General features: G+C 35.8%; 1 protein-coding gene across 1 annotated transcript in view; it reads left to right on the top strand.

Moving 5' to 3' along the window:
• LOC116630282 overlaps positions 1 to 23,846 on the top strand; it is a 34,352-nt gene extending 10,506 nt beyond the window's left edge. The window contains exon 2 of the mRNA XM_032401113.1: positions 23,748 to 23,846. Within this exon, the coding sequence (XP_032257004.1) occupies positions 23,748 to 23,846 (99 nt within the window). The remainder of the gene's footprint in view (positions 1 to 23,747) is intronic.
• The last annotated feature ends 692 nt before the right edge of the window (positions 23,847 to 24,538 follow it).

Below are 24,538 nucleotides of genomic sequence, written 5' to 3' on the forward strand. Positions count from 1 at the left end.
TAATAAAAATTAAGTTAAATGAAAGAAATAAAATCAAGCATAAGATCATTGCACTGAGTGTAAAGCATTAAATTATCCCATTAAAGATAGAGATAATCAGACTGATTTCTTTAAAAATCTCAAATAGGGGCACCTGGGTGTCTCAGTCGGTAAGTGTCTGCCTTTGGCTCATGTCATGGTCCCAAGGTCCTGGGATCGAGCCCCACATCGGGCTCCCTGCTCAGCAGGAAACCTGCTTCTCCCTCTCCCACTCCCCCTGCTTGTGTTCCCTCTCTTGCTGTGTCTCTGTCAAATAAACAAATAAAATCTTTTTTAAAAATTAATTAAAAATAAATAAAAATCTCAAATAGATGCTACTATTTACAAGAATCACTAAAACACACTGACAATAAAGGAATAGGAAAAAGATACCAGGGAAATTCAGACTGTATTGAAGTAAGATAACCAACTATGGGAGATTTAAGGTTAAAAGTACCAAACAAGACTAAGATACCAGCTAGTGATAAAAACCAAGTTTATGTATACTGTACACTTTAAACTTACACAGTGCTGCATGTCAATTTTATCTCAATAAAACTGGGGGGGGAAGTTTATGAAGATAATACAACAGTAGCAAAACCATATGCATCAGATATTACAGCTGTTACATAAAGCAAAAGCTCTTAGAAATGCAAGGAGAACTTGATCAAAATACAATAATAGTGGACATGTCAACGCACCTCTTTCAGAATTGAATAGATGAAAAATAAGTGGTGAAAAATAAAATCATTAGACTTGAGGGGCGCCTGGGTGGCTCAGTCATTGGGCGTCTGCCTTCGGGGTACGGGTCATGATCCCAGGGTCTTGGGATCGAGCCCCGCATCAGGCTCCCTGCTCAGCAGGAAGCCTGCTTCTCCCTCTCCCACTCCCCCTGATTGTGTTCCCGCTCTCACTGTCTCTCTGTCAAATAAATAAAATCTTAAAAAAAAAATCATTAGACTTGATATACAAAATCTTCTATCTGACCACAAAGAAACCTTAACAAATTTTAAAATACAAAGCTATCACGAAATGCCAAGTATTTTATGTAGATACTCCCTCCCTAAAGGAGAGGGAATATTCCTTAAATGTTGAACTTAACACACCAACTTCTCTTAAAGAAGAACAAAGGAAAAAGAAACAAGGATAACAAGGTAAGTCTTTTTTTTATAATTTTATTTTTTATTTTTTTTTAAGATTTTTTTATTTGAAAGAGAGAAGGAGAAAGAGAGAGACCATGAGAGGGGGGAGGGTCAGAAGGAGAAGCAGGCCCCCCACCGAACAGGGAGCCCTATGTGGGACTCCATCCTGGGCCTCCAAGATCATGACCTGAGCCGAAGACAGTCGCTTAACCAACTGAGCCACCCAGGTGCCCCGGAAAGTCTTGAAACAAAGAAAATATAATAACTACAGTGGAAAAAAACAACGAATGCCACCACAGCCAGGAGGTCAAAATTAACACCAACAGTGATAAGTTGTGTTGACAGTATGTACCTTTGATATGACATGCTGAAAATAGTACTGTACCCTTATGATCTTCCCCCAAAACTCATAACCACGGTCTCATTATGAGGAAAACAGACAAATGCCAATTGAGGGAAATTCTACAAAATTCCCTGACCAGTACTCCTCGAAACTGTCATTGTCATCAAAAAAAGGAAAGTCTGAGAAACTGTCACAGCTAAAAGGAGCCTAAGGAGACACAACAACTAAGTGCAATGTAGTATCCTAGATGAGATCCTGGAATAGATAAGGGATACTAGGTAAAAATTAAAGAGGGGAGGGGGTGGGGGGATGGGTTAGCCTGGTGATGGGTATTAAAGGGGGCACATACTGAATGGAGCATTGGGTGTTATATGCAAACAATGAATCATGGAACACTACATCAAAAACTAATGATGTATGGTGATTAACATAACATAATAAATTTTTTTTTAAAAATGTAAAAAAAAAGAAATCCAAATAAAGTGTGGATTGGTATGTACCAATATTTCAATATTGGCTCATTATTATAGCAAATATATCATGCAAATGAAAGATGTCAATAAGGGAAATTGGGTGTGGGATATAGAGAGGGTATCTCTGTACTTCACACTTTTTCTGGAAATCTAAAACTGTTCAAAAATAAAAAGTTTAAGGGCGCCTGGGTGGCTCAGTCATTGGGCGTCTGCCTTCGGCTGAGGTCATAATCCCAGGGTCCTGGGATTGAGCCCCGCATCGGGCTCCCTGCTCAGTGGGAAGCCTACTTCTCCCTCTCCCACTCCCCCGCTTGTGTTCCCTCTCTCACTGTGTTTCTCTCTGTCAAATAAATAAAATCTTTAAAAACAAAAACAAAATAAATAATAAATAAATAAATAAATAAATAAATAAATAAATAAATAAAAGTTTATTTAAAAACAGGCATGAGGTGTGCCTGGGTGGATCAGTTGGTTGAGCGCCCTGCTCTTGATTTTGGCTCAGGTCACGATCTCATGGTCGTGGGATCCAACCCCACATAGGGCTCCTTGCTCAGTGGGGAGTCAGCTTGAGATTCTCTCTCACCTCTCCCTCTCCCTCTGCCCTACCCCCAATCTCTCCTCACCCTCTCCCTCTGCCCCTCCACCTACTCATGCGTGTGAGTGCATGCTCTTTCTTTCTCTAAAATAAATCTTAAAAAGAAAATAAAAACAGGCATGAATACCAGTTGAAAATCATAGCTAAGTCTTATATAACCTGAAAAAAGATAATTACAATATTATTTCAAATATTCCATATTATAAAGATAGAATCCTCTCATTTTCCTTCATGAAACCAGCATAACTTTAATACCAAAAGTTGCTCAAGATTCTACCAAATTCTACCAAATAGTTAAGCTCTATAATAAATCTATATGCAAAAATTTTAATGAAATGATAGCAAATAGAATCTAGCAATGTTTTTAAAAGATAATACACTAAGACCAAATAGGTAAATTCTATGACTGCATGGATGATTCAATTTCAGAAACATAATTCTTCACATTAACAAATTATCAGCAAAATTAATATATGTTCATATTAATAGATGCAGAAAAGGCACTTGACAAAATCAAAGAGCAGTTCCTAAAAAAAATTGTACATGTAATGGAAATTGAAGGATACTATTTGAATATAATGAAGAATACTTAACAGTATTCTTAGAAATTAGAAACAGAAAATACTATCCTCAACAGCAAAACACTAGAGCTATTTCAATTAAAATTAAAAAATAAATGCTTCTATCATAATTATTATTTAATAATGAATACAATAAAATAAAAAAATAACTGGTATTGAATTGGAAAACAAGACAGAAAAATACCTTTTTTTGCCTCTGATGTGATCAGATAACAAGATAGCATGGGAAAATGTATTAAATTTACCCTAGAATTAATAAGAGAAATAAGTGAAGTGGCCAGGTTCAAGTGAAATATATAAAAACCCATAATTTTTTATCTATCCTAACAAGTAACTAAAACAGAAATTGAAAACAATTTCATTTACAATAATGACAAAAATCATATACATAGAATTATGCAATAGAAAAAGCATAAAACCTAAATAAATAAGATATAAACAAACAGAAAGACACCGAAGTTAAATGGGAAAAAAAATCATAAAAATATCAATTCTCCCAAAATTATTATGTAATCTTACACAATTTTAATTAGAATCTGAGTTGATTTTTTTATATAATAAATGTGGCTGAATGGAGAATAATAGAAGGAGAATGGTGAGGAATAACTCCCATTACCAAATATTAGAAGATATAGTAGCTATAAACTACTATAATTAAATTAGTGTACGATTGGCCTAGAAACAGACAAATAGATCAAGAGAACTAAAGAAAACTTCCAGAAAATTTTCCCAGTATATGTAGACATTTAATATAAGACAAATATATTTTAAGTGAGAGATGAACTCTTTAATAAATTCTGCTAACACAACTGACTACCCATTTTTTTTTTTTAAGATTTTATTTATTTATTTGACAGAGAGAGACACAGCAAGAGAGGGGACACAAGCAGGGCGAGTGGGAGAGGGAGAAGCAGGCTTCCCGCGGAGTAGGGAGCCTGATGCGGGGCTCAATCCCAGGATCCTGGGATCATGACCTGAGCCGAAGGCAGACACTTAATGACTGAGCCACCCAGGTGCCCCGGACTACCCATTTTATAAGAAAATAAAATTTATCCCTATAATGCACATTTAAAAAAATAATTTCCAGATGTTTTAAGATGTAAATGTAAAAAATGAAACAAATTCCTGCGTAGAAATCTAAAAAAATCATATTTATAGGCAAGGGACAGCTTAACCCCTAGAGACAGAAACTAAGAGAAAAGATAGTCATTATATGAAAATATCAAAATTTCAAAGGAAATGTGAGGAAAGGCATATCAGAGTGAAGTGAAATATCACTTTTTAGTCACAAGAATGGCAAAAATGTAAAAGACCAATAAAACCTATCTTCTGAGAGGATACAAGAAAATATAATTTCATAATGGATGGTGGAAATGTGAATTAGCACTTTTTGTAAAGCTATCTGTGAATATGCCATAGATATCCCATAAAAATTAAATATTCTATCATAGGGCACCTGGGTGGCTCAGGTGGTTAAGCGTCTGCCTTCAGCTCAGGTCATGATCCCAGGGTTCTAGGATGGAGCCCCACGTCGGGCTCTCTGCTCAGCGGGAGCCTGCTTCTCCCACTCCCTGCAGCTCCCCCTGCTTGTACTTTCTCTCTGTCAAATAAATAAATAAAATCTTTTAAATAATAAATAAATACTCTATCATAAAATGATATATACATGCATACTTATATCCATATATTTAAACAAATTTATTTTTGTACTGTATAAAATGTCAAAAACAAAAAATAAATGAAATGCCTATTAATAAGGGGAATAACTAAATCATGTCACCATGAAATATTATGCAGACATTTTAAAGATTGAATTAAAGTCATTCCAGTTACTTGGCATGATTTCCATGAGGTATTGTTGAGAAGAACAATATTTAAGAAAATATACGAGACACCATTTTTCTAAAACCAAGAATTACCCCCCGCCCAAAAACCCCTCTTTACATATTAAATGTACATGTGCATATGTATTTATGTATATGATTATAAAAGCATGGAGAAAATATGAAAGGATGCGTGTTTGGGCATTAATAGATTACCTACAATGGGGAGAAAATGTGGGTGAAGGAGGAGAAGAGTGAGGAAGGAATAGATAATGATCACATTTATTGTTTATAAAATGAGGGAAATGCTTTAGGATTATTTGATAAAATTTAATGTATGAAACTTCAGTTGAGAGAGACAAAACAGGGAAAGAAAGCAGGCAGAGCCGTGAAATGTTTGTATTTTAATGGCATGAATGAGGTAAAGCAAGAGCATGTTAAGAGGTAAATCAGGTAGTGTTTGCAGTAAAGGTTGCAACACACATGCATACTTGGGTTCCTTTGGGAAACATGTATCATCCCACCTGATTCACATGACAGTGATGAGAAAAATCCAATGCCAGATGAGGTAAACAGTGACTGGAGGCAGAACCGTATGTGGTTTAGTGAGGTCCATCATGGGAGAAGACGTGGAGAGGCAGGTGGAGAGGTTTTCCTGCAAAAATGTAGAGTCATGAAGGAAATTATGTAAAAATGGGTTAAATGAAGTTTCCACCCGGAGGAGTTTTTCAGGAAGGGACAGATAACATGTTTCTATTACTAACCTTGACCAAAATCAATCTGCAAAATAAATCATCTGCCGGAAAGTGGTGGCAACTATTCATTCTTCTGATACTCCGAAAATTGGGTTTGAGATAGAGGCCGATGCTGTCCCCTGATCCTTAGGTTGCTCTCCCTGTCCTTATGGTGGGTGACCCTGAGTCCTCCTAGAATGGATAGTTCCAGTTAACAGTTTACTGATAATATCTTTTATGGTGTGAAAATAAGGCAAATAATACCAAATGCAGTACTTTTGTTTTAAATAGTGTGAATGAAATGGTAAGATATTTAACTTTTTCTTCTAAAGTATTTAACTTGTAAGTAAAGTATTTAACTTGTAAGTAAAGTATTTAACTTTTTCTTCTAAGAAAGTAAAAGACCAAAAAAAAGACTAAATGAAGTCTTTTTAAACTGTGGTGTGTGCATTTTAAAGATTAGAAATCAGTAAATTTTGACACATCTCATCATTTAAAATCAGTACATTAAAAATGGAAACTGCATGGTATTGAGGTCAAAATCTCACATGGCTTAACTTATAAATTGTTAATAAAAAATTTAAGAATATATTTACATGGCATTTTAAAAAACCTGCTGTCTTGCATAATGGTCCCAAAGGAGCTTTTTATAGTTTTAGAAGATTCTCCATTGTTAGAATTCTATCTTAGCACTGTATAGTGTTTTACTTATGTAGCTATATTCTTCTTTATATATGCAGACCATGTTAAATTGATTTGCCGCTCTCATTCATTAAGTAAATCTTCTGACTAAAATCTCAGTACTTTAAAAATAATTACCTTTTAAGGCTGAATATTACTCAGCCTTAAAAAGGAAGGAAGTCCTGTCACGTGCTATAACATGGATGATACTGGAAGACATTATGCTAAGTGAAATAAGCCAATCAAAAAAAACAAACACTATATGATGCCATTTTTATGAGGTATCTGAAGTAGTCAAATTTATAGAAACAAAAAAGAATGGTGGCTGCCAGGGGCTGGTGGAGGAGGAGATGGGGAGTTGTTTATGGATATAGAGATGTGTTTGGAAAGATGAAAAAGTTCTGGAGATCCTTTGCACAACAACATGAATATACTTAACACTACTGAGCTGTACACTTAAAAAAATAGTTAAGATGGTAAATTTTATGTGTTTTTTTTCACCACAACGACAAATAAAAAGTAAGGTAATGATCTTAAATTACGTGAGCGCTTATGAAATCTCAAATGTGTTTGATGAAATATACTTTCTTCTCATGGTTGTAATATAAAAGACTTGTTGACAACATGTCTTTACCCGGGTGAAGGAAAATTCTATTCAAGCCCAGTAAATAAGGGAACAAGTATTTATTAATTCCCTATTATGAACAAGATATTGAGAGGTATGCAACACATTTTTGTAGATACATAGATATAGATATAGATACAGTTGTTGATGCAAGTCCTAAAAACATTAATAAAGTGGCAATTCAAGATACCAAAAAATGTCAAGAAAATAATAGAAGTCACGAGATGGTACATGATCAATAGTTAAGTGAAGGTTACTAGATAAAAGAAATCTTTAGCCTAATTGAACAGGCATAGTAACCAACACAAGTGATCTGCATATGTCCCACCTGTACAGGTGGGTAGTTCAAGAAATTTTTCCTAACATATTTGTAGTTGAAAGGAATTGATAGTCATTATGTCATTGTTTCTCTACAGCTATTTTATAAGGTTCCTGAATTTACCTTTCTTTGCTTCTACCCCTACCTTTTTTTAACATGTGAAAATTAAGTCTCTGAAAGTAATCAGGTAATTCCAAACTCACACAAACCCAAACCCAAATAAATGTGACTCCAAAGCTTTCTGTCAATTAATTTCAGCTACCAGGACACTAAAATATAATCTTTCATTTTTTCTCCCTTCTCCCTCACCTTTCCCCCTGTTTATTCTAACACAACTGATGACACCTCTTTTCTCCTCTTATCAAAACACGCACCAGCGCACAAACACACAACTCTGCCTTCCCCCAGTTCTCGGGATAGGGCCTGAGGTGGCAATATATCAGACAAGGGAAAGGTAAGGAAGGGGAGAAGAATCTTTAAGCCCCAATCTTCAAGATTGTTTCTTTCGCCACCAACCACCAAGAATCTCCTTATTTGTGCTGTCTTTTCTTATTCCTACTCTCCACTAATACATACAGTCCACAGAGAATGTTATACTAGATGCAGTAAACAAATCTGAGGAAATGCTTGGAATGACCACACCGCTTCCTAGGGATTCGCTAGAATTCTTTCCTGTGCGTGGAACGCACCGTTCCAGTAACATGTGTCCTGACTTTATTTTAATTTTTATACTCATACTTTTTATCTCTAATATTTAGGGGTTGGAAAAATAGATTTCTAGACTCATTTTTAGTCTGTATATTTAAGATTCTGGAAACTGAAAAATAAATTTAAAAAAGAACAAGGTTTTTTCAATAAAGGCACTAGATGGCACAATTTCACCAATTTATGCTAATAGTCATTCATCCTCTAATTAATTCACAAATAAAATAATTTAGCTTTATAAATAGTTACATCTAAATAATTTAACAGGAAACCTATATAACAATAAAGAGAAAAGTTCCTGACAATATAATGTTTCCAATATACCATGTTTTATGGCCTTATTTATGAACACAGGTCCAGAATTCCAGCATTGGATGAATAATTCAAGTAACCCAGAGAAAATATTCATCTCTCTATAGTGAAATACATCAAAAACTATGTATGTTAAACATTAATGTCTATCAAATGTACATTTTTATAGTATTACTAATATATAATAAAACACTATAATAAAGTAGACTAATGATTTCACTGACATTGAATACTTAAAATCGGGTGCTAGTGAACTTTTCTTACTTCACTGCTTGCCTTAAGCTAATTATATCCAGTTAGGACCCTTGCTTCCTCATACTTAAAAATGAACAAATTCATCCAGAAACAGTAGAAAATGACTAAGGCTTACCTAATTTAGCAGCCAGTTGACCTTTTATTTGCTAAAAGTACCATATTTATAACAAAAGTCCCAGGTCTAACTATGTTTTCACTATCACTTCATTTCCTAAAATTATTTATATTTCACAAAGTTTATCAGCTCTTGAGCTGTATCTTGACATACAAGACAGCACATCAGTCAAATAAGCAGAATGTATACCTCACTTGGACCATCTCCCAACCCTGGCTCAGGCTCTTGGAGAAGTCTTGCCTAATTACATAGTGAATACCTCTGCCAAATGGTACAATCAACTGTGGTAAATCCTTACATAAGGACTCTAATAGGGAAATGTCTCTACTTACTCTTGCCTAATGAGAAGTTTTCCTCTTTAGAGGAAAGTCATCATCATGGGCAAAGGAAACAGCCTCTGGAGGATCACATATGAAAAGGGAGGTAGGGAAAATGACATCTACATTTTTAGCTAGATTCTCCTAGGCTATACTGTGCATTAACAGAGTAAATATAGCCAGTTTGTCCTTACATTTCAACAAACTAAGCAGAGCAGTGTGGTGGATGGGCTGAGGGAATGAGAAAACAAGAAGTTGGATAATTACTACAGAGGAGCTCTCAAAGCAATACTGGAGATCCTTGAAAGTTAATGATTCCATAAATAGCTCATCAACAGTAATGCTAAGTGGACAGTGATTTCTTACAGAAAGTTTTTCCCAGACATCAAAGGTTATTTACTTATAAAGGCCTAACAAATATCAGCACTATATCTGCCAAATTCTACTACATGTTTTACATAAAGACCTGAAAGAAATTCCAAATCTGTACCCATAACACTGTTGCTATCCATCAGCCCAACAGGTTAATGAACTATCTTTTTTAAAAATAGTTTACTATGATAGGATAGGAAAGACAGACTCTGTTCTTTTTGTTCTTAAATGCTAGGCTTCACTTCAAAAACTCTTTTTTTCTCCTCCCCTGATATCCTAACCAATGTGTACTATGATATTAGGATAAATATCATAGTTTAACTGATATCCTAACCAATGTGTACTATGCATTAGGATAAATAAGGAGAAAAATAGAGTACTAACAGGATATACTGTTCTTTGTAAGAAAAATATGTATATTGTAGAGAGAATATATAAGCCCATTTGGTAGTTCTCAAGAGTAGCATTATAATGTGAGTACATAGTGGAGTACATTGTGGTTTATTCCCCAACGTATCCATTCCACCCCAGAAAACTATCTGAGCAAATTATGGTAATTCATTCCCCTTGGTGATGATTAGTTCAGAAAAGGGCATGTGACCCAACTGTGGCTACTATAGGCATAATTCTAAAATGGGCCCTTAAAGATGCCTTACCCTAATCCCTGAAGCCTATGAATACAAAGAGATGTCACTCTCATGCTTATGTTCTGTTATTTGGCACAGTTGGTCTCAAGATAAATTATTCCAGGTAGGCCTAAAATCTAATCATACAAGCCCTAAAAAGCGGAAAGGTTTCTTCAGCTGATGGCAAAAAAGAAAGAGAGATTCAAAGCACGAGAAGGATTGAAGGGAACCACTTGATAAGGAATGCAGACAGCCCCAAATTGCTCAGATCAACCCCTAGCTAATAGTGAGCAAGGAAATGAGGACCTCAATCTTATAACCACAGGGAACTGGATTTTGTGAGCAATCTGAATGAGCTTGACAGTGAATTTTTTCCTCAAATCCTCCAGAAAGAAGCCCAGCCCAGCCTACAACTGGACGTCAGCCTTGTGAGGTTCTAAACAGAGAGCCCAGTAGAGTCTACCCAGACTTCTGTCCTACAGAACTATGAGATAATAAATGAGTGTTGCTTATAAGCTACTAAGTTTGTGGTAATTTGTTATGACAGCAATAGAAAACTAATCCAGTGGCCAAAGGGTTGTAAAATATAGTCTGCTAATGATTCTGAGGAAGTAGTACTTCTATGAAAGAGCCATAGGACAAAATGATGTCTCTTCTTTTTTTGAATGTTCCTATGTCTGGACCTAATGGCTAGAACTGACTTGTGGATGTATAGAATTATTTTGTTGAAATTCCTAAAACTAAATCACCCTTACTGTCACAGGATAAACTTACCTGGTAATAATGTATAGACATAAGCATATTAGAAAATGGAGTAAACCTAGGTCCTCAAGCTACTGAAGAGACTAAACTTGGAGCCCACCCTACCTCTAGAATAACTGATATGCGAGATAATTTCTTTGTTGTTTAAGCCAGTTTGAGGGAGGGTGTTTGTTACAGATAAAATATTCTGATAGACTTATTAATATAAAACTCGTCCAGTTACATCTAGAGACCCAGTGTTAGGACATTGAAATGAGAAACTTAACATATATCCAGCTGTAGTTGCATACTTACTTAATTTCTCATACATTTAAGAAAGTATTTAACTTTCTCCCCTTTTTAATCCATCTATCTAATGAAATAAAAAACATTCAAAAGAAGATTATATGGGGCACCTAGGTGGCTCAGTCGGTTAATCGTCTGCCTTCAGCTCAGGTCATGATCCTGAGGTCCTGGGATCAAGTCCCGCATCGGGCTCCCTGCTTAGCAGAGAGTCTGCTTCTCCCTTTCTCTCTCCTCTGCCTCTCCCCCTGCTTGTGCTTGCTCTCTCTCTCTCTCAAATAAATCAAAAAAATCTTTAAAAAAAAAAAAAAGATTATATGGAAGATATTTCTGTAATGACATGAAAAATTTATACCTAATATCTATACATATTGTTGAGTAATTTAAAGTTTGGTCAACAAAAGTGATGCTTTATTATCATGTTGTGAAATACCAAAACATAGCCAATACTCAGGAATTTGTAACTAGTTAGTTATCTAAATATGAAAGGAAAGATCAGGATTGAGATAGAGATTTGAAAGTCAGCATATGAGAGATAATTAAAACCATGTTAATGGCCACCCAACATAAGAAGACAAAAAGAGAAAAACAATGCCTGAAGATAGGAAGAACCCTCAGAAACAACCAAGATTAAAGACCTGTAGGCAAAAGAGGATCCTGTGAAGGAAAATAATAAAATTGTTTAGGCATATGTGATTAAAATCAAAATAAATAATGTCAGGAAAGCCAAGAGCATAGAGGATAGAGCTTTGAGAACTGTTTGTCCAACAATCAGAAGTAAGTAAGAGAGATTCAGTAAGATAAAGAATGAAATGGATCCGCTGAATTTGACATTTTTAATGCATTATTTATTTCAGTAAAGATAATCTCAGGCATGGGGAGAAGAAGGTAGGGGATAGCAGAAGCCAGATTGCTGTGAGTTGAACAGTTGGGGGGGACACTTCATCTCCTGAGACAGGAGGGAAGGAAATAAGGATGAATGCAGATGTTTATCACAATGGAAATATGCAAATGAAGGCACATGGAAATAATACAACAGCGGGGTACCTAAACTCAAGTGAAATAATTACAAGGAGGAACAATGCTCAAGAGATTTCCTAAACACCATCTTACACAATCAGAATATTGATGTCCAGAATATGATACCAACCTCAATGCAGCTATAAGTAAAACATTAATTTACTTTCTGCAAATGTCAGTACAGAGTGCTACTGGGGGTGGTCTCTAAAGAATTTGGATATTGGGTAAATAAGATTGTCCTCAAAGAATGAAACTCTGTACTTACATATATTCCATTTATAGGCAAAGTCACCTGAAAGACAGAACTCTTGTCAAGTCTGCAAGATTTGATGTACCTTATTGAATATATTAGCATGGCTAATGAAAGAATGTATCCATAAAAAAGGAAAGGAAGTACTGATTGGGTATAGAAGTAAAGAAAAAGGGCATCATCCAGGCAAAGTCACCCAAATACAGGGATGAATATGTTTGTCCTGCTGGCAGGGCTATTCCTGGTGGGAAAACAAATAGAGAAAATATATGCACAATAATTATTATAATTCAACCTGTTGATGGAGTACCATGGGAATTAAGAGGAAAAGGAGATTACTTCTAATTGATCAATGACATCTGAGCACTGAGGCAGGGAGGAATGAAATAAATGTTGTCAGGTATATGGAAGAATTTGCTTCTGTTCCATAATTTTTTCATTTCCAAGTGTTTTGTTTTCTCAACCAAGTTACCAAGTTCTTTCTGGTCAAGGACTCATAGTAAGATCGTAATTAAAACAAACAAACAAAAAACTCTCAACATCACTTGCTCTAGAGCAGGATTACAATTAAACTCCAACAGGTTTATCAGCAAATAGGAAGAATATACTCTTTTCCCAAGATCTCCATGGGAATTTCTGTCAACTTGGCCTTCATATGGAATAGTATCAAAGCTCTTACTTCTGGGGGTACCTGGCTGGCTCAGTGAGTAGAGCATGCAACTCTTGATCTCAGGTTCCTGAGCTTGAGACCCACATTGGATGTAGAGATTACTTTAAAAAGCAACAACCAAAAAAAGCTCTTACTTCTGATTTCCACAGCAGGCTTACAAAGTAGGCACAGCTCATGTCATTATTGCTAAAGCTGAGATCTTGAGGCCATGGAAAGAAGTAGCAAATGATTAGGTCAAAGTTATATGACCTGTGAAATCAAAGACCCAGCAAAAAGGTAGGACAGGACAATCTTCATTTACCAAATATTTGTTGAGGACCTCCTGAATGCTAGGTCTTGTTTTGGGCACTAGAGAAGCAGAGACATAAGAACACACAATCCTTAGTGTCAAGAACATGCCAGTCTAGGGCAGATAGATGAACTACAGCCCCCAGGCCATACCCAGTCCACTGCCTGTTTTTATAAATAAAGTTTTATTGTAACAGCGACTCTCATTCATTTTCATATTATTGATGAATGCTTTCCAGCTACAACAGCAGAGTTGGATAGTTGCAAAAGAAACCATATAGTCTTCAAAAGAATATATATATATTACAATTTTTCTGAACTATTTGAAAAAAGTTGCAGACATCATGCCTCTTTACCCCTAAATGCTTCAGTATATATTTCCTAACAAGGTAATTCGCTCACATAACCATAATAAAATGATCAAAATCAGGAAATTTAGGGGCGCCTGGGTGGTGCAATCAGTTAAGGGTCAGACTCTTAGTTTTGGCTCAGGTCATGATCTCAGGGTCATGAGATTGAGCCCTGCATCAGACTCCATGCTCAGGGCAGAGTCAGAGCTTAACTCTGACTCTCTCCCTCTTCCTCTGCCCCTCCCCTCCATGGTCTCTCTCTCTCTCTCTCTCAAATAAATAAACAAATGTTTTTTAAAATCAGGAAATTTAACATTGAACAATATTATTATTTAAATTTTAATTTTACCAGTTGTTCTTATTTCATTTATTGCCAAAAAAAAAAAAAAAATCTGATGCAGGATCCAGTCTGGGTCACACTTTATATTTAGTGTTTATGTTCCTTTTATCTCCTTTAATCTAAAATGATTCATTAGTCTTCATTATATTGATATTTTTTGAAGAGTACAGGCCAGTTATATGTCCCCACTTTAGATTCATCTGATGATTAGATTTAGGTTACGTATTTTTGACAGGAATACTATAAATGTGATATTGTGTTTTTATCAGCATTTCACATCACAAGGCATATGATGTTGACTTTTCCCACTATTGGTGATGTTAACTTTGATTGCTCAGTTAAGGTGATGTTTGCCAAGTTTCTCCACTATAAAATCATTAGTTTTCCTTTTATAATTAATTAGTAATTTGTTATTAGATACTTTGAGACCATGTAGACATTCTATTCTTTATCAATGGGATAGTTTTAGTAACCATTGGTGATTCATACCTGAATCAATTGTCACCTAATAATAGATTTTTGACTTTCCATTGGAAAGGAATAAGTCAAAAAGGCAATGGGCAGAGAGTCCTTAAACTTATACTATTACCTGCCTCTGACAGACAGTTGAGCTAAGAACTTCAGGTACCTTTCAGACCAAAAATGAAAATTAAGTTGGAGACTTTAAAAGAAGTAAACATTTCAAATGTGTTAGAACCTGCTGCTATTATAGCTATATGGCCATTAATGAGAAAAGACCCACATACTAGTTTAGAATAATTCATTAAATAGTTAAACTCTACCTGAAAGAAAAACTTACATATACATCCCTGGCTAGTGGATATTTCTCAGGCAAATCAAAGAAAACAGAAAGGAATGTTAGGACCAGACAGTCAACTTAAGATGCTCTTAGACTTAAGCTTTATCAAAAAGAAAAAAATAATAATAATAAAGTGACACAGATAGAGGGCCAGCATGAATTCAACACAAATTGAGAAGAGACTCATCCATGGTTTGTGCGCAGAAAGAAAAGGAAGATGTTGTAGGTGAGGGAAAATCTTTTCTTCTACTCATCTTAGTTTCTCCAGCTGTGGTCCTATAAATTAGACTGGCCAAAGACAGATTAATAAGAGAAAAACAAACAGGAGGTTATTAACATGTGCACTGTGCATATACACATGGGAGTACTCAGTGATGAATAACCCAAATGATTGGTTGGAACTGAGTTTAAATACCAACAAAGAAAAAGGGGTTTGGGGTTTTTGAGAAGGGGTGTCAAGTTATGTGAAAGTGACTAAGAAAAGTATGGTAAATAAGGATTGTTTGGTGAGATTTGTTATGCAGATTTAATTGGTGCCTTCTGGATTGATCAATTGTTAAAGGTCTTCCTCTTAATGGTAGGAGAAACTTGATATCTCTAGAAATGAAAATTTCCTTTATATAACACTGTATGTTAACCAACTGGAATTAAAATAAAAACTTTAAAAAGGGGGGCCCTGGGTGGCTCAACAGGTTAAGCGTCTGCCTTCAGCTCAGGTCATGATCCCAGGGTCTTGGGATCGAGTCCTGTGTCGGGCTCCTTGCTCAGCAGGGAGCCTGCTTCTCCTTATCCCTCTGCCTGCTGCTCCCCCCTGCTTGAGCTCTCAATCTCTCTCTGTCAAAAAAATGAACAAAAACTTTAAAAAAAAAAGAAAATAGAAAATTTCCTTTATAAAGGTAATTTTCTTTAAAACAAGAAAACGTGTGTCCTATTTTTAGGGCTTTTTCTGCATCTGCTAGTTTTCAATGGCCTTTACTTCAAAATAATCCATATGCCAAAGAGGTATATTTTATGGTGGCATATTTGGGTACCCCTCAGTATCTATAAGGGACCAGGAATTCTACTGGTTCTTGCAGTGGTGGGAACCAGAATCCATCTCAAGCTGCCAGAACCTAGTTTTGCAAATAGAGTTGGATGTTCTTTACTCTTTCCTTCCATGAGATGGGCAGCAAAGAACACACCTACAGGGTTCTTCAGGTCATACCCAGTACATTAGGCAAAGCATGGTACTAGAAAACTATAAAGGATTGACACAAATGAAAAGACTTGGAGAAAATTTACGGATAATTATTACTCAACATTTTTTCAATTTGTTTTTATTGTGGTAAAATACATATAACATAAAATTTATCATATTAATCATTTTTAAGTGTACAGTTCAGTGCTATTAGATACATTCATAATGTTGCCCAACCATCACCACTATCTATCTCTAGAACTCTTTTCATCTTGTCAATCTGACCATTGAAAAATAACTCTCCATTTGCTCCTTCCATTAGCTCCCAGAGATCACCATTTTACTTTCTGAATCTATGGTTTTGGCTACTCTAAGTACCTCATGTAAGTAAAATCATATATTATTGCCTTCTTGTGACTGGCTTATTTTATTTAGCATAATGTCCTCAAGGTTAATCCATGTTGTAGCATGTGTCAGAATTTCCTTCCTTTTTAAGGTTGAATAATATTTAATTGTATATTATATCACATTTTGCTTATCCATTCATCAGTTGATGGACACATGGATTGCTTCCACATTGTAGCTATTATGAATAATGCTGCCATGAACATAGGTATACAACTATGTCATCGAGATTCTGCTTCTAATTCTTTTGGGTATATTCCAAGAAGCAAAATTGCTAGATCATACAGGAATTCTATTTTTAACTCTTTGAGGACCATCATACTGTTTCCACAGCAGTTGTCCCATTTTACACTTCTGCCAATAATGCACCAGGGTTCCAATTTCTTCAAATCTTTTTTTGTCTGTTTGTTTAAAGTAGGCTCCATGCCCAGTGTGGAGTCCAATGTGGGGCTTGAACTCACAACTCTGAGATCAAGACCTGAGCTGAGATTAAGAGCCAGATGCTTAAACAACTGAGCCAACCAGGAACGCCCCAGTTTCTTCAAATCTTAACAGCCATAATAGCGGATTTGAGATGCAATCTCATTGTAGTTTTGATTTGCATTTCCCTAATGATTGGAGATGTTGAGCACCTTTTCATATGCTTATTGTCCATTTGTAATCTTTCTTGGAGAGATGTCTATTCAATTCTTTGCTCATTTTTTAATTAGGTTGTTTGGTTTGTTATTACTGAGTTCTAGGAGTTCTCTATGTGGTCTGGATATTAATCCCTTATCAGATATACCAATTTCTAAATATTTTCACCTATTCCTTTTTGTTCTATTAATATTGCCTTTTGATGCACAATTTTTAAACATTTTATGAAGTTCAATTTGTCTATTTTTTCTTTTGTCTCATGTGATTTTATCACTGCCAAATCCAATACTGTGAAGCTTTTGCCCTATGTTTTCTTCTAAGAGTTTTTTAGTTTTCAATTTTACAGGTTTTATTTCTGGGCTTTCTATTCTATTTCATTGATATTTATGTCTGTCTTTATGCCAGTACTACACTGCTTGGATTACTGTTGCTTTATAATAAGTTTTGAAATCAAGAAATGTGAGTCCTCTAGCTTCGTTCTCCTTTTTCTTTTTTTTTTAAATATTTGTTATTTGAGAGAGAGAGAGAGAGAGCATGAGCAGGAGGGGCAGAGGGAGAGGGAGAGAGAATCTCAAACAGACTGTGCTGAGCATGGAGCCTGACGTGGGGCTTGGTCTCATGACCCTGAGATCACAACCTGAGCTGATACCAAGAGTCAGATGCTTAACCCACTGAACCAACCAGGTGCCCCTTTGTTCTCCTTTTTCAAGATTGTTTTGGCTACTTGGGGTCCCTTGAGATTCCATATGAATTTTAGGATTGGCTTTTCTATTTCTGCAAAAAATATTGCTGGGGTTTTGATAGGGATTGCATTGAATCTATAGATTTCTTTGGGTGGTATTGACATCTTAACAATATAAGTTCTCCAATACATGAACATGGGATGTGTTTCCATTTATTTATGTTTCTTTAATTTCTTTCAGCAATGTTTTATAGTTGTTATTGTACAAATCTTTCATATTCTCAGTTAATTCCTAAATATTTTCTTCTTTTTGATGTTCTTATAAATGGAATTGTTTTGGGGCACTTGGATGGCTCAGTTGTTAAGCATCTGCCTTCGGCTCAGGTCATGATCCCAGGGTCCTGGGATTGAGCCCTACATCAGGCTCCCTGCTCGGTGGAGAGGCTGCTTCTCCCTCTCCCACTCCCCCTGCTTGTGTTCCCTCTCTCACTGTGTCTCTCTCTGTCAAATAAATAAATAAAATATTTAAAAAAATAAAAATAAATAAAAATAAATGGAATTGTTTTTCATAATTTCCTTTTCAGATTATTCATTGTCAATGTATAGAAATGCAGCTTATTTTTGTGTGTTGATATTATATCCTGATACTTTGTTGAATTTATTAGTTCTAACAGTTTTTTCATGGAATCTTTAGTTTTCTACATGTAAGATCATATCATCCACAAACAGAGATAATTTTATTTCTTCTTTTTAAATTTGGATTCCTTTTATTACTTTTTCTTGCCTAATTTCTCTGGTTAAAACTTTTGATACAATTACTCATAGTTTTGGGGTTTTTTTAAGATTTTATTTATTTCTTTGACAGAGAGAGACACAGTGAGAGAGGGAACACAAGCAGGGGGGATGGGAGAGAGAGAAGCAGGTTTCCCGCGGAGCAGGGAGCCCAACGCAGGGCTCACTCCCAGGACCCTGGGATCATGACCTGAGCCGAAGGCAGATGCTTAACGACTGAGCCACCTACAGTGTAGGTGCCCCTACAATTACTCATAGTTTTAAAGAAGTTTTGTAACTTCATAAATTTTTCATTGCTTGTTATAAGGCTTAAGTTTTTTGTTTTGTTTTGTTTTTCAGAACTTGTAGTTAATAAAGCAATCTTAAGAGCTGGAGGCAGTGCTGGGGTTAAAAAGGTAAAGGTGTTTCAGATATTGTTTATAACCATCAATCAAAGGACACCCTCACATGTGCTCAGGAAAGCTCAAATAAGCAGGTTTTCTGCATTGATCTTTTTGACCACACCCATAAAGTCAACTCATAATCCAGAATGAGGGAGCATTATATTTCAAAATAATTTGTAGGATGAGAATTAACAGTCACAGAGTGTATAATCTATGACTTCGCACCATATAATCTTTAGAAGAATCAGGTAAGGTTTTTATTTACAGAAGAGAAAAGTAAAGTGCAAAAAGATTGATATTAAATGTGTGACTTATAAGTTACAGGGCCAAGATAAAAGCCCAGTTCTGAATCTAGAATCCTTTTCACAGTGCTACAGTACTTTTGTATTACTTCTATATTAGCAAGTATTCATTTGAGAACAACAGAAGAAAAGAAATGACTAAAGTCAAAATAATGTATTAAGTGATTTTTAAATGCTTTTTGCACATCTTTCAAATTTGAGTTATGGTTGTAAGAATTTATGGTTCATGAAAAGAAATTGTTCTATACACCACTGCAATAGTACTAATAGCTATTAGATACTAATAATAGTTATGTCTAGTTATTGCTGTATAAAACCCAGTAGCTTCTCTAGAATAAAGGCATTTAACAGAAAAATTCATTTGAGGGAATTCCCAAACACTACAGAGGCATCAAACTCATAGTAACCACATAGATATAAAAACTAAAGAATAAAAAAACTAAAATTAAACATGTGCTATGGTGATGGGATTGTGTATGATTTCACTTTCTTTTAACAAAAGTCATTTGTTGTTATTATCGTGTTTATTTTACAATAAATAAACATCAGGGAGAGAGGAAAATACTTCAATGGAATTTGCTTATGAATTGTTCTAGCCTCATTAAAAAAAATTACTTTCCTAAGCCTTGGAACGGATTGAATTCTGGGTGTACTTACTCCATTTCTTAGAATTAATTTTTGGACTCTTTTTACAATGCAAATCTTTTGGTCTATGTTGAGTCAGTAAATTCTGTCTCCTAGGCAACTTTGTGTACATTAAAACTGAAGGTCAGACCAAAATTAATGCATTACATTAAAGTAAAATAGGATTGCTTTGCATTTCAATTGGTACTATTTGGCTTTGTATGTTTAAATGTCCCTATTACCACTGTTGTTTAATTCTAGGTAGTTTGAATCTCTTGTACATTTTAGGTCTAAAACTTTTTATGAAAGAAAAATTAAATTTTAAAAAATTAAACAATAAACAAAAAATTAATCCAGTGATAAATTTTCATCTTCATTAGTAATGAAAGTCATTGAAATCCAATCAACAATGAAATAATTTTGCTCACCTATTAAATGAGCAGATTTAGAAAATAATACCCAGTACCAGTAACTTTGCAAAGAAATATTTCCTATTTTGGTTCCACATCTCTATAACCTCCTAATTCAGGTCTTCATTATTTCCTGCCTGGACAATCTCAATAGCTCCCTTTTAACTTGTCTGCCTGACAAGACTAACTGATCCTAGTCTTGCATTTCTTAAGTCCAGTCTCCACACAGCAGCCTGAGAAATCTATTTAAAATATAATTCTAACCATATTATTGCCTGTGTTTCTCAGCTTCTCAGTTTCCAAGGTGGAATAGGTAATAATGTACAGTATCTGTAAAGAAATTGCTAAATGTGCAGTTGCAGTTCAATTTTGCCACGGTTAGTACACATAATAAAAAACTTACTTAAGTCTAAGATTTGTTCCTCTGACAGCCACAGGAAGCCAAATTAGAATTACTATGTTTGCCTCGTAAGCATGGAATTAGAATAGGGACCTGAGTTGTACAATTCAAATAGATAAAGGAATCAGGTTTAAAAACTTGGAGCTCTTACCTCCCCAGCCATTTTCATCAGTAGGAGCATTCTCTGCCTGGACAGTGCTTCATATGGATATTAGCGCCTTTTCATTTCGGGATTCCATATTCTGTACTCCAAAAAGAACTTACTTCTCTATTTATGAAGGGGAGGCAAAACTTTTTCTCCACCCTCTTAGGGTCTCCAACGGGACCTGACATAAACTGAGAGAAGACAAGTTAACAGAAGAAAAGCATACAGATTTTATTTTCATATGTACATGGTAGTTAGTCTTCACTGGAAAATTAAAACCCTAAAAGCTGTTAGGCCTAAGTGCTTACATACTAGGTTAAACAAAGTGTACATCACTATGTGGAAAAGTATCTAAAATATATGGGGAAACTAAGGGAAAATGAGGGTTATTTTAACAAGATTTGTTTGTACAGATTCTTCTCAGCCTTTCCCACCCTGTCTCTGGTGGTAAGAATTATTTTCCTCCAGGTGCAGGAAAGGGCATCTTTCACATGGGATTTTTCTCTCCTGTTTTCAGAAAGAAAAGTGGAGGTCATAGTGCCACTTGCACCTATTGTTTTTCAAGTATCTTTACCTCAAAATAGTTAATATGCCAAGTCAGCATATTTTGGGAAGGCATGTTCTGAGCCCCTTCATTTACATCATCTCTCTAAATAAGATTTAAAAAAAAGGATATAATACCACTACTTAGGGTTTTACTTATTAAACTTTAATCACATTCCAGACTTGCTTCTCGAGATTGCACCTAGGTTATTTTTAAGATTTTTATTATTTGAGAGAGAGAGAGAGAGAGCACGAGCAACAGGGGGAGGAGCAGAGGGAGAGGGAGAAGCAGACTCCCTACTGAGCAGGGAGCCAGACATGGGGTTCATCCCAAGACCTGAGCCAAAGACAGAAGCTTAACCGACTGAGCCACCCAGGTGCCCCACACCTAGGTTATTTTTACTAGAATTGGAGGCATTCCCAAACTCTTTCATCCTATAGTTCTATACAGTCTCCAGGTTTATTACTACAAAGTCACTAATTTAAGCAAATATTTGAATACCTATTCTATGCCAAGCACTTTCTGATGTTCTGGGAATAATCTATGACCTAGACAGACATTATTCCTATTTTTTTGAAAAATGCCCTAGTAGTTTTCCCAGGGGGCAATCTTACTTTTCTTATTGTTAAGTTCTTGGGTGGCCTCTCACTGTTATCACTATTCCCAAAAATAGATCACTGGGAAGTTTATTAAAACTTTAAATAATCGTTTTGTATCATAAATGATCACCTCCCAATTATCTATCATATATTGGCTTCTCTTAAAATATAGCACTGAGGATGATCCTAAGTTTTCCATTCCCCTTAAATTTAACAGTAGATAATTTTATTTATTTATTTTTTTAAAGATTTTATTTATTTATTTGAGAGAGAGAGTGAGAGAGAGAGAGAGCACAAGAGGGGGGAGCGGGAGAGGGAGAAGCAGACTCCCTGCTGAGCAGGGAGCCCGATGCAGGACTCGATCCCGGGACTCCAGGATCATGACCTGAGCCGAAGGCAGTCGCTTAACCAACTGAGCCACCCAGGCGCCCTAACAGTAGATAATTTTAGATAACATGTAGAATAACAGGCTTTGCCTTTAATTCATGTTAAAGTGTTTGAATTAGGGGCATAGAGTTTGAAAGTTGTCATTAAATTATTTGTTACATTCACATGCTTCTCTCATTCTTCCCTCACCTGATAGTATTGAACTCTTACCTGAGGCTGTGTTTTGAGCAGCAATGGGTAAGAAATCCTTGTACCCATTTTTGTTCCTGAAGATAACTGTCCCTCAAAACATACCCTGGCCTCACATCATCCAAGATGTCTTCATTCTTCCTCATATCTCCCATATTGCAGATGACTTACTTGTTTACCTGCAGCTATAAAACCCCAGGTCCCTCCTTTTTCTTTGAGACATTCCTCATTAATAAATTTTATCTCTAATAGAATTATCCATATGCAATCATCTGTTGGTGCACTTTGTCTTTTACACACCAAATCTTAATGCTCCATGCTGCCTTAACAGAAAGTTCACTGGATTTTTATGAGAATTACATTTGATTTAAAATCTGTATAGCATTTTAAATGGTGTCAGAAATCTCATATGTGTTCAACAATGTATTATCTGTAAAACCTATATTATCTATTACTATTATTAGTATTTAATTGTTGTTAACTACTAATCAATGTTAGAGAAAAAATATTATTCAAATTGTTAAAAAAATTATTCATGACACTTGTTTAAGATAGTAAGGCAGACCTCATTCAAAGTGGACCATTGCAGTAGTATAGGGACAATGCAATGGGTCTTGCAGTAGGGGAGAGAGATTGGACTCAACTCCCAATATAGCATGGGCAACTGAGAATTTATAGCCAAGGGGGAGGGTGGGGCTCATTACTAAGAGGAAACATTAGGGGTAAGAGGGAGTAGGATGGGCTTCTGGCTAAACTGACCTTATAGGATTCTTGCTGAAGGCAGGCCAGGAAGATCAGACATCACCTGGGGGGATGGTGGCGGATGAGGAACCCTATTAGATATTGAGGGTGATCAGATATGGAAGATAGGTGATTCTAGTAAAACTGACTTATCAAGGTTCTCCCTAAAACTGGATGATGCTGAGAGAGTCACTGAAGTCCAAAAGTCAGGCCTAGTTGAAAAAGAATTCCAAAGACCCTGAGTAGAGTTTGGTCAAGGAAAACAATCTTTGTCATCAGGAATCCTTTCCTGAGTCTGGGAAAAAAATCTCATCTATAAATTTTATTGTATTGCTGCAATCGGACCTAAAGTGCCTAGAAGAAGAGCAGGAAAATGTCAAGAGGGGAGGTGTGGGGGAATCAGCAAGGCTGAGAGAACTGGTATTCTCCTAGATTCCCAATCCTACTTCTAGACAATAGAGTAAGCAATTCCCTTCCAATCTCATCACTTGAAATGTATATCCTCAGACTAAATCCCCTTTCCCTACCTTACAGCATCACAGCTCTCATCCAGCAGAGACCTCTTCCTTCTTCAACACCTTCAGCCTAGAACAATCCATCCTTCTCTCTACACCAATCTCCTCTACATCCTAAGGTAATTTAACAACTCAGTTCCTTTAGTCCATATTTCTTTTTTTCCTTGACTCTGTAGACCTCCCATCTCCATCCCATCAGCCAGGCACTTAAAGAAACTTTATTTTGATCTTCTCATCACAAAAATCTGAGAACCCTCAGATTCTTCAAATCAGAAATGCCTCTCTTGTAACAGAATTTATTTTTTGCATGTCACATTTCCATTTTCACGTTATAGAGGTTAACTTGCTTTTTACCTTCATCATGACTTTCAGTTACCTAACCATTCTGTTTGTCAAAAAGAACCTCCTTGCCTCCCAAGACTCTCTTCAAACTCCAGTGTGTCTGGGACATGTTCATCTTTAGGGAACAGAAAGTGCAACTAAAAGTGGCTTGAATCAGAATTCTTTGAGAGCTGTAAATATTTAAAAGTAAGCTGAAATAGTGATCATTTAATCTTTGGAGTGGGCACTTAAGATGTGAAAGATTGTTTCCTGTTCTAAGTAGCTTTGTCCATCTACCTTCATGTAACATATGGGTATTATCATTTCCTTGTGTGCCAAGACATAGAAAAGGATGGGAAGCTCTGGCTTAAAGGAATGGAGGTTTATTGTCTCACCTGACACAGGTGCTGGGAGAGGCAGTTCCAGGCTGGTGCTGTGGTTCAACAAAGCCATTGGACCCCGAGGCTCTTTCTACCTTCTTGGTCTACC

Source organism: Phoca vitulina, unplaced genomic scaffold, assembly GCF_004348235.1.
Source record: "Phoca vitulina isolate PV1807 unplaced genomic scaffold, GSC_HSeal_1.0 scaffold3, whole genome shotgun sequence".
Taxonomy (NCBI): Eukaryota; Metazoa; Chordata; class Mammalia; order Carnivora; family Phocidae; genus Phoca; species Phoca vitulina.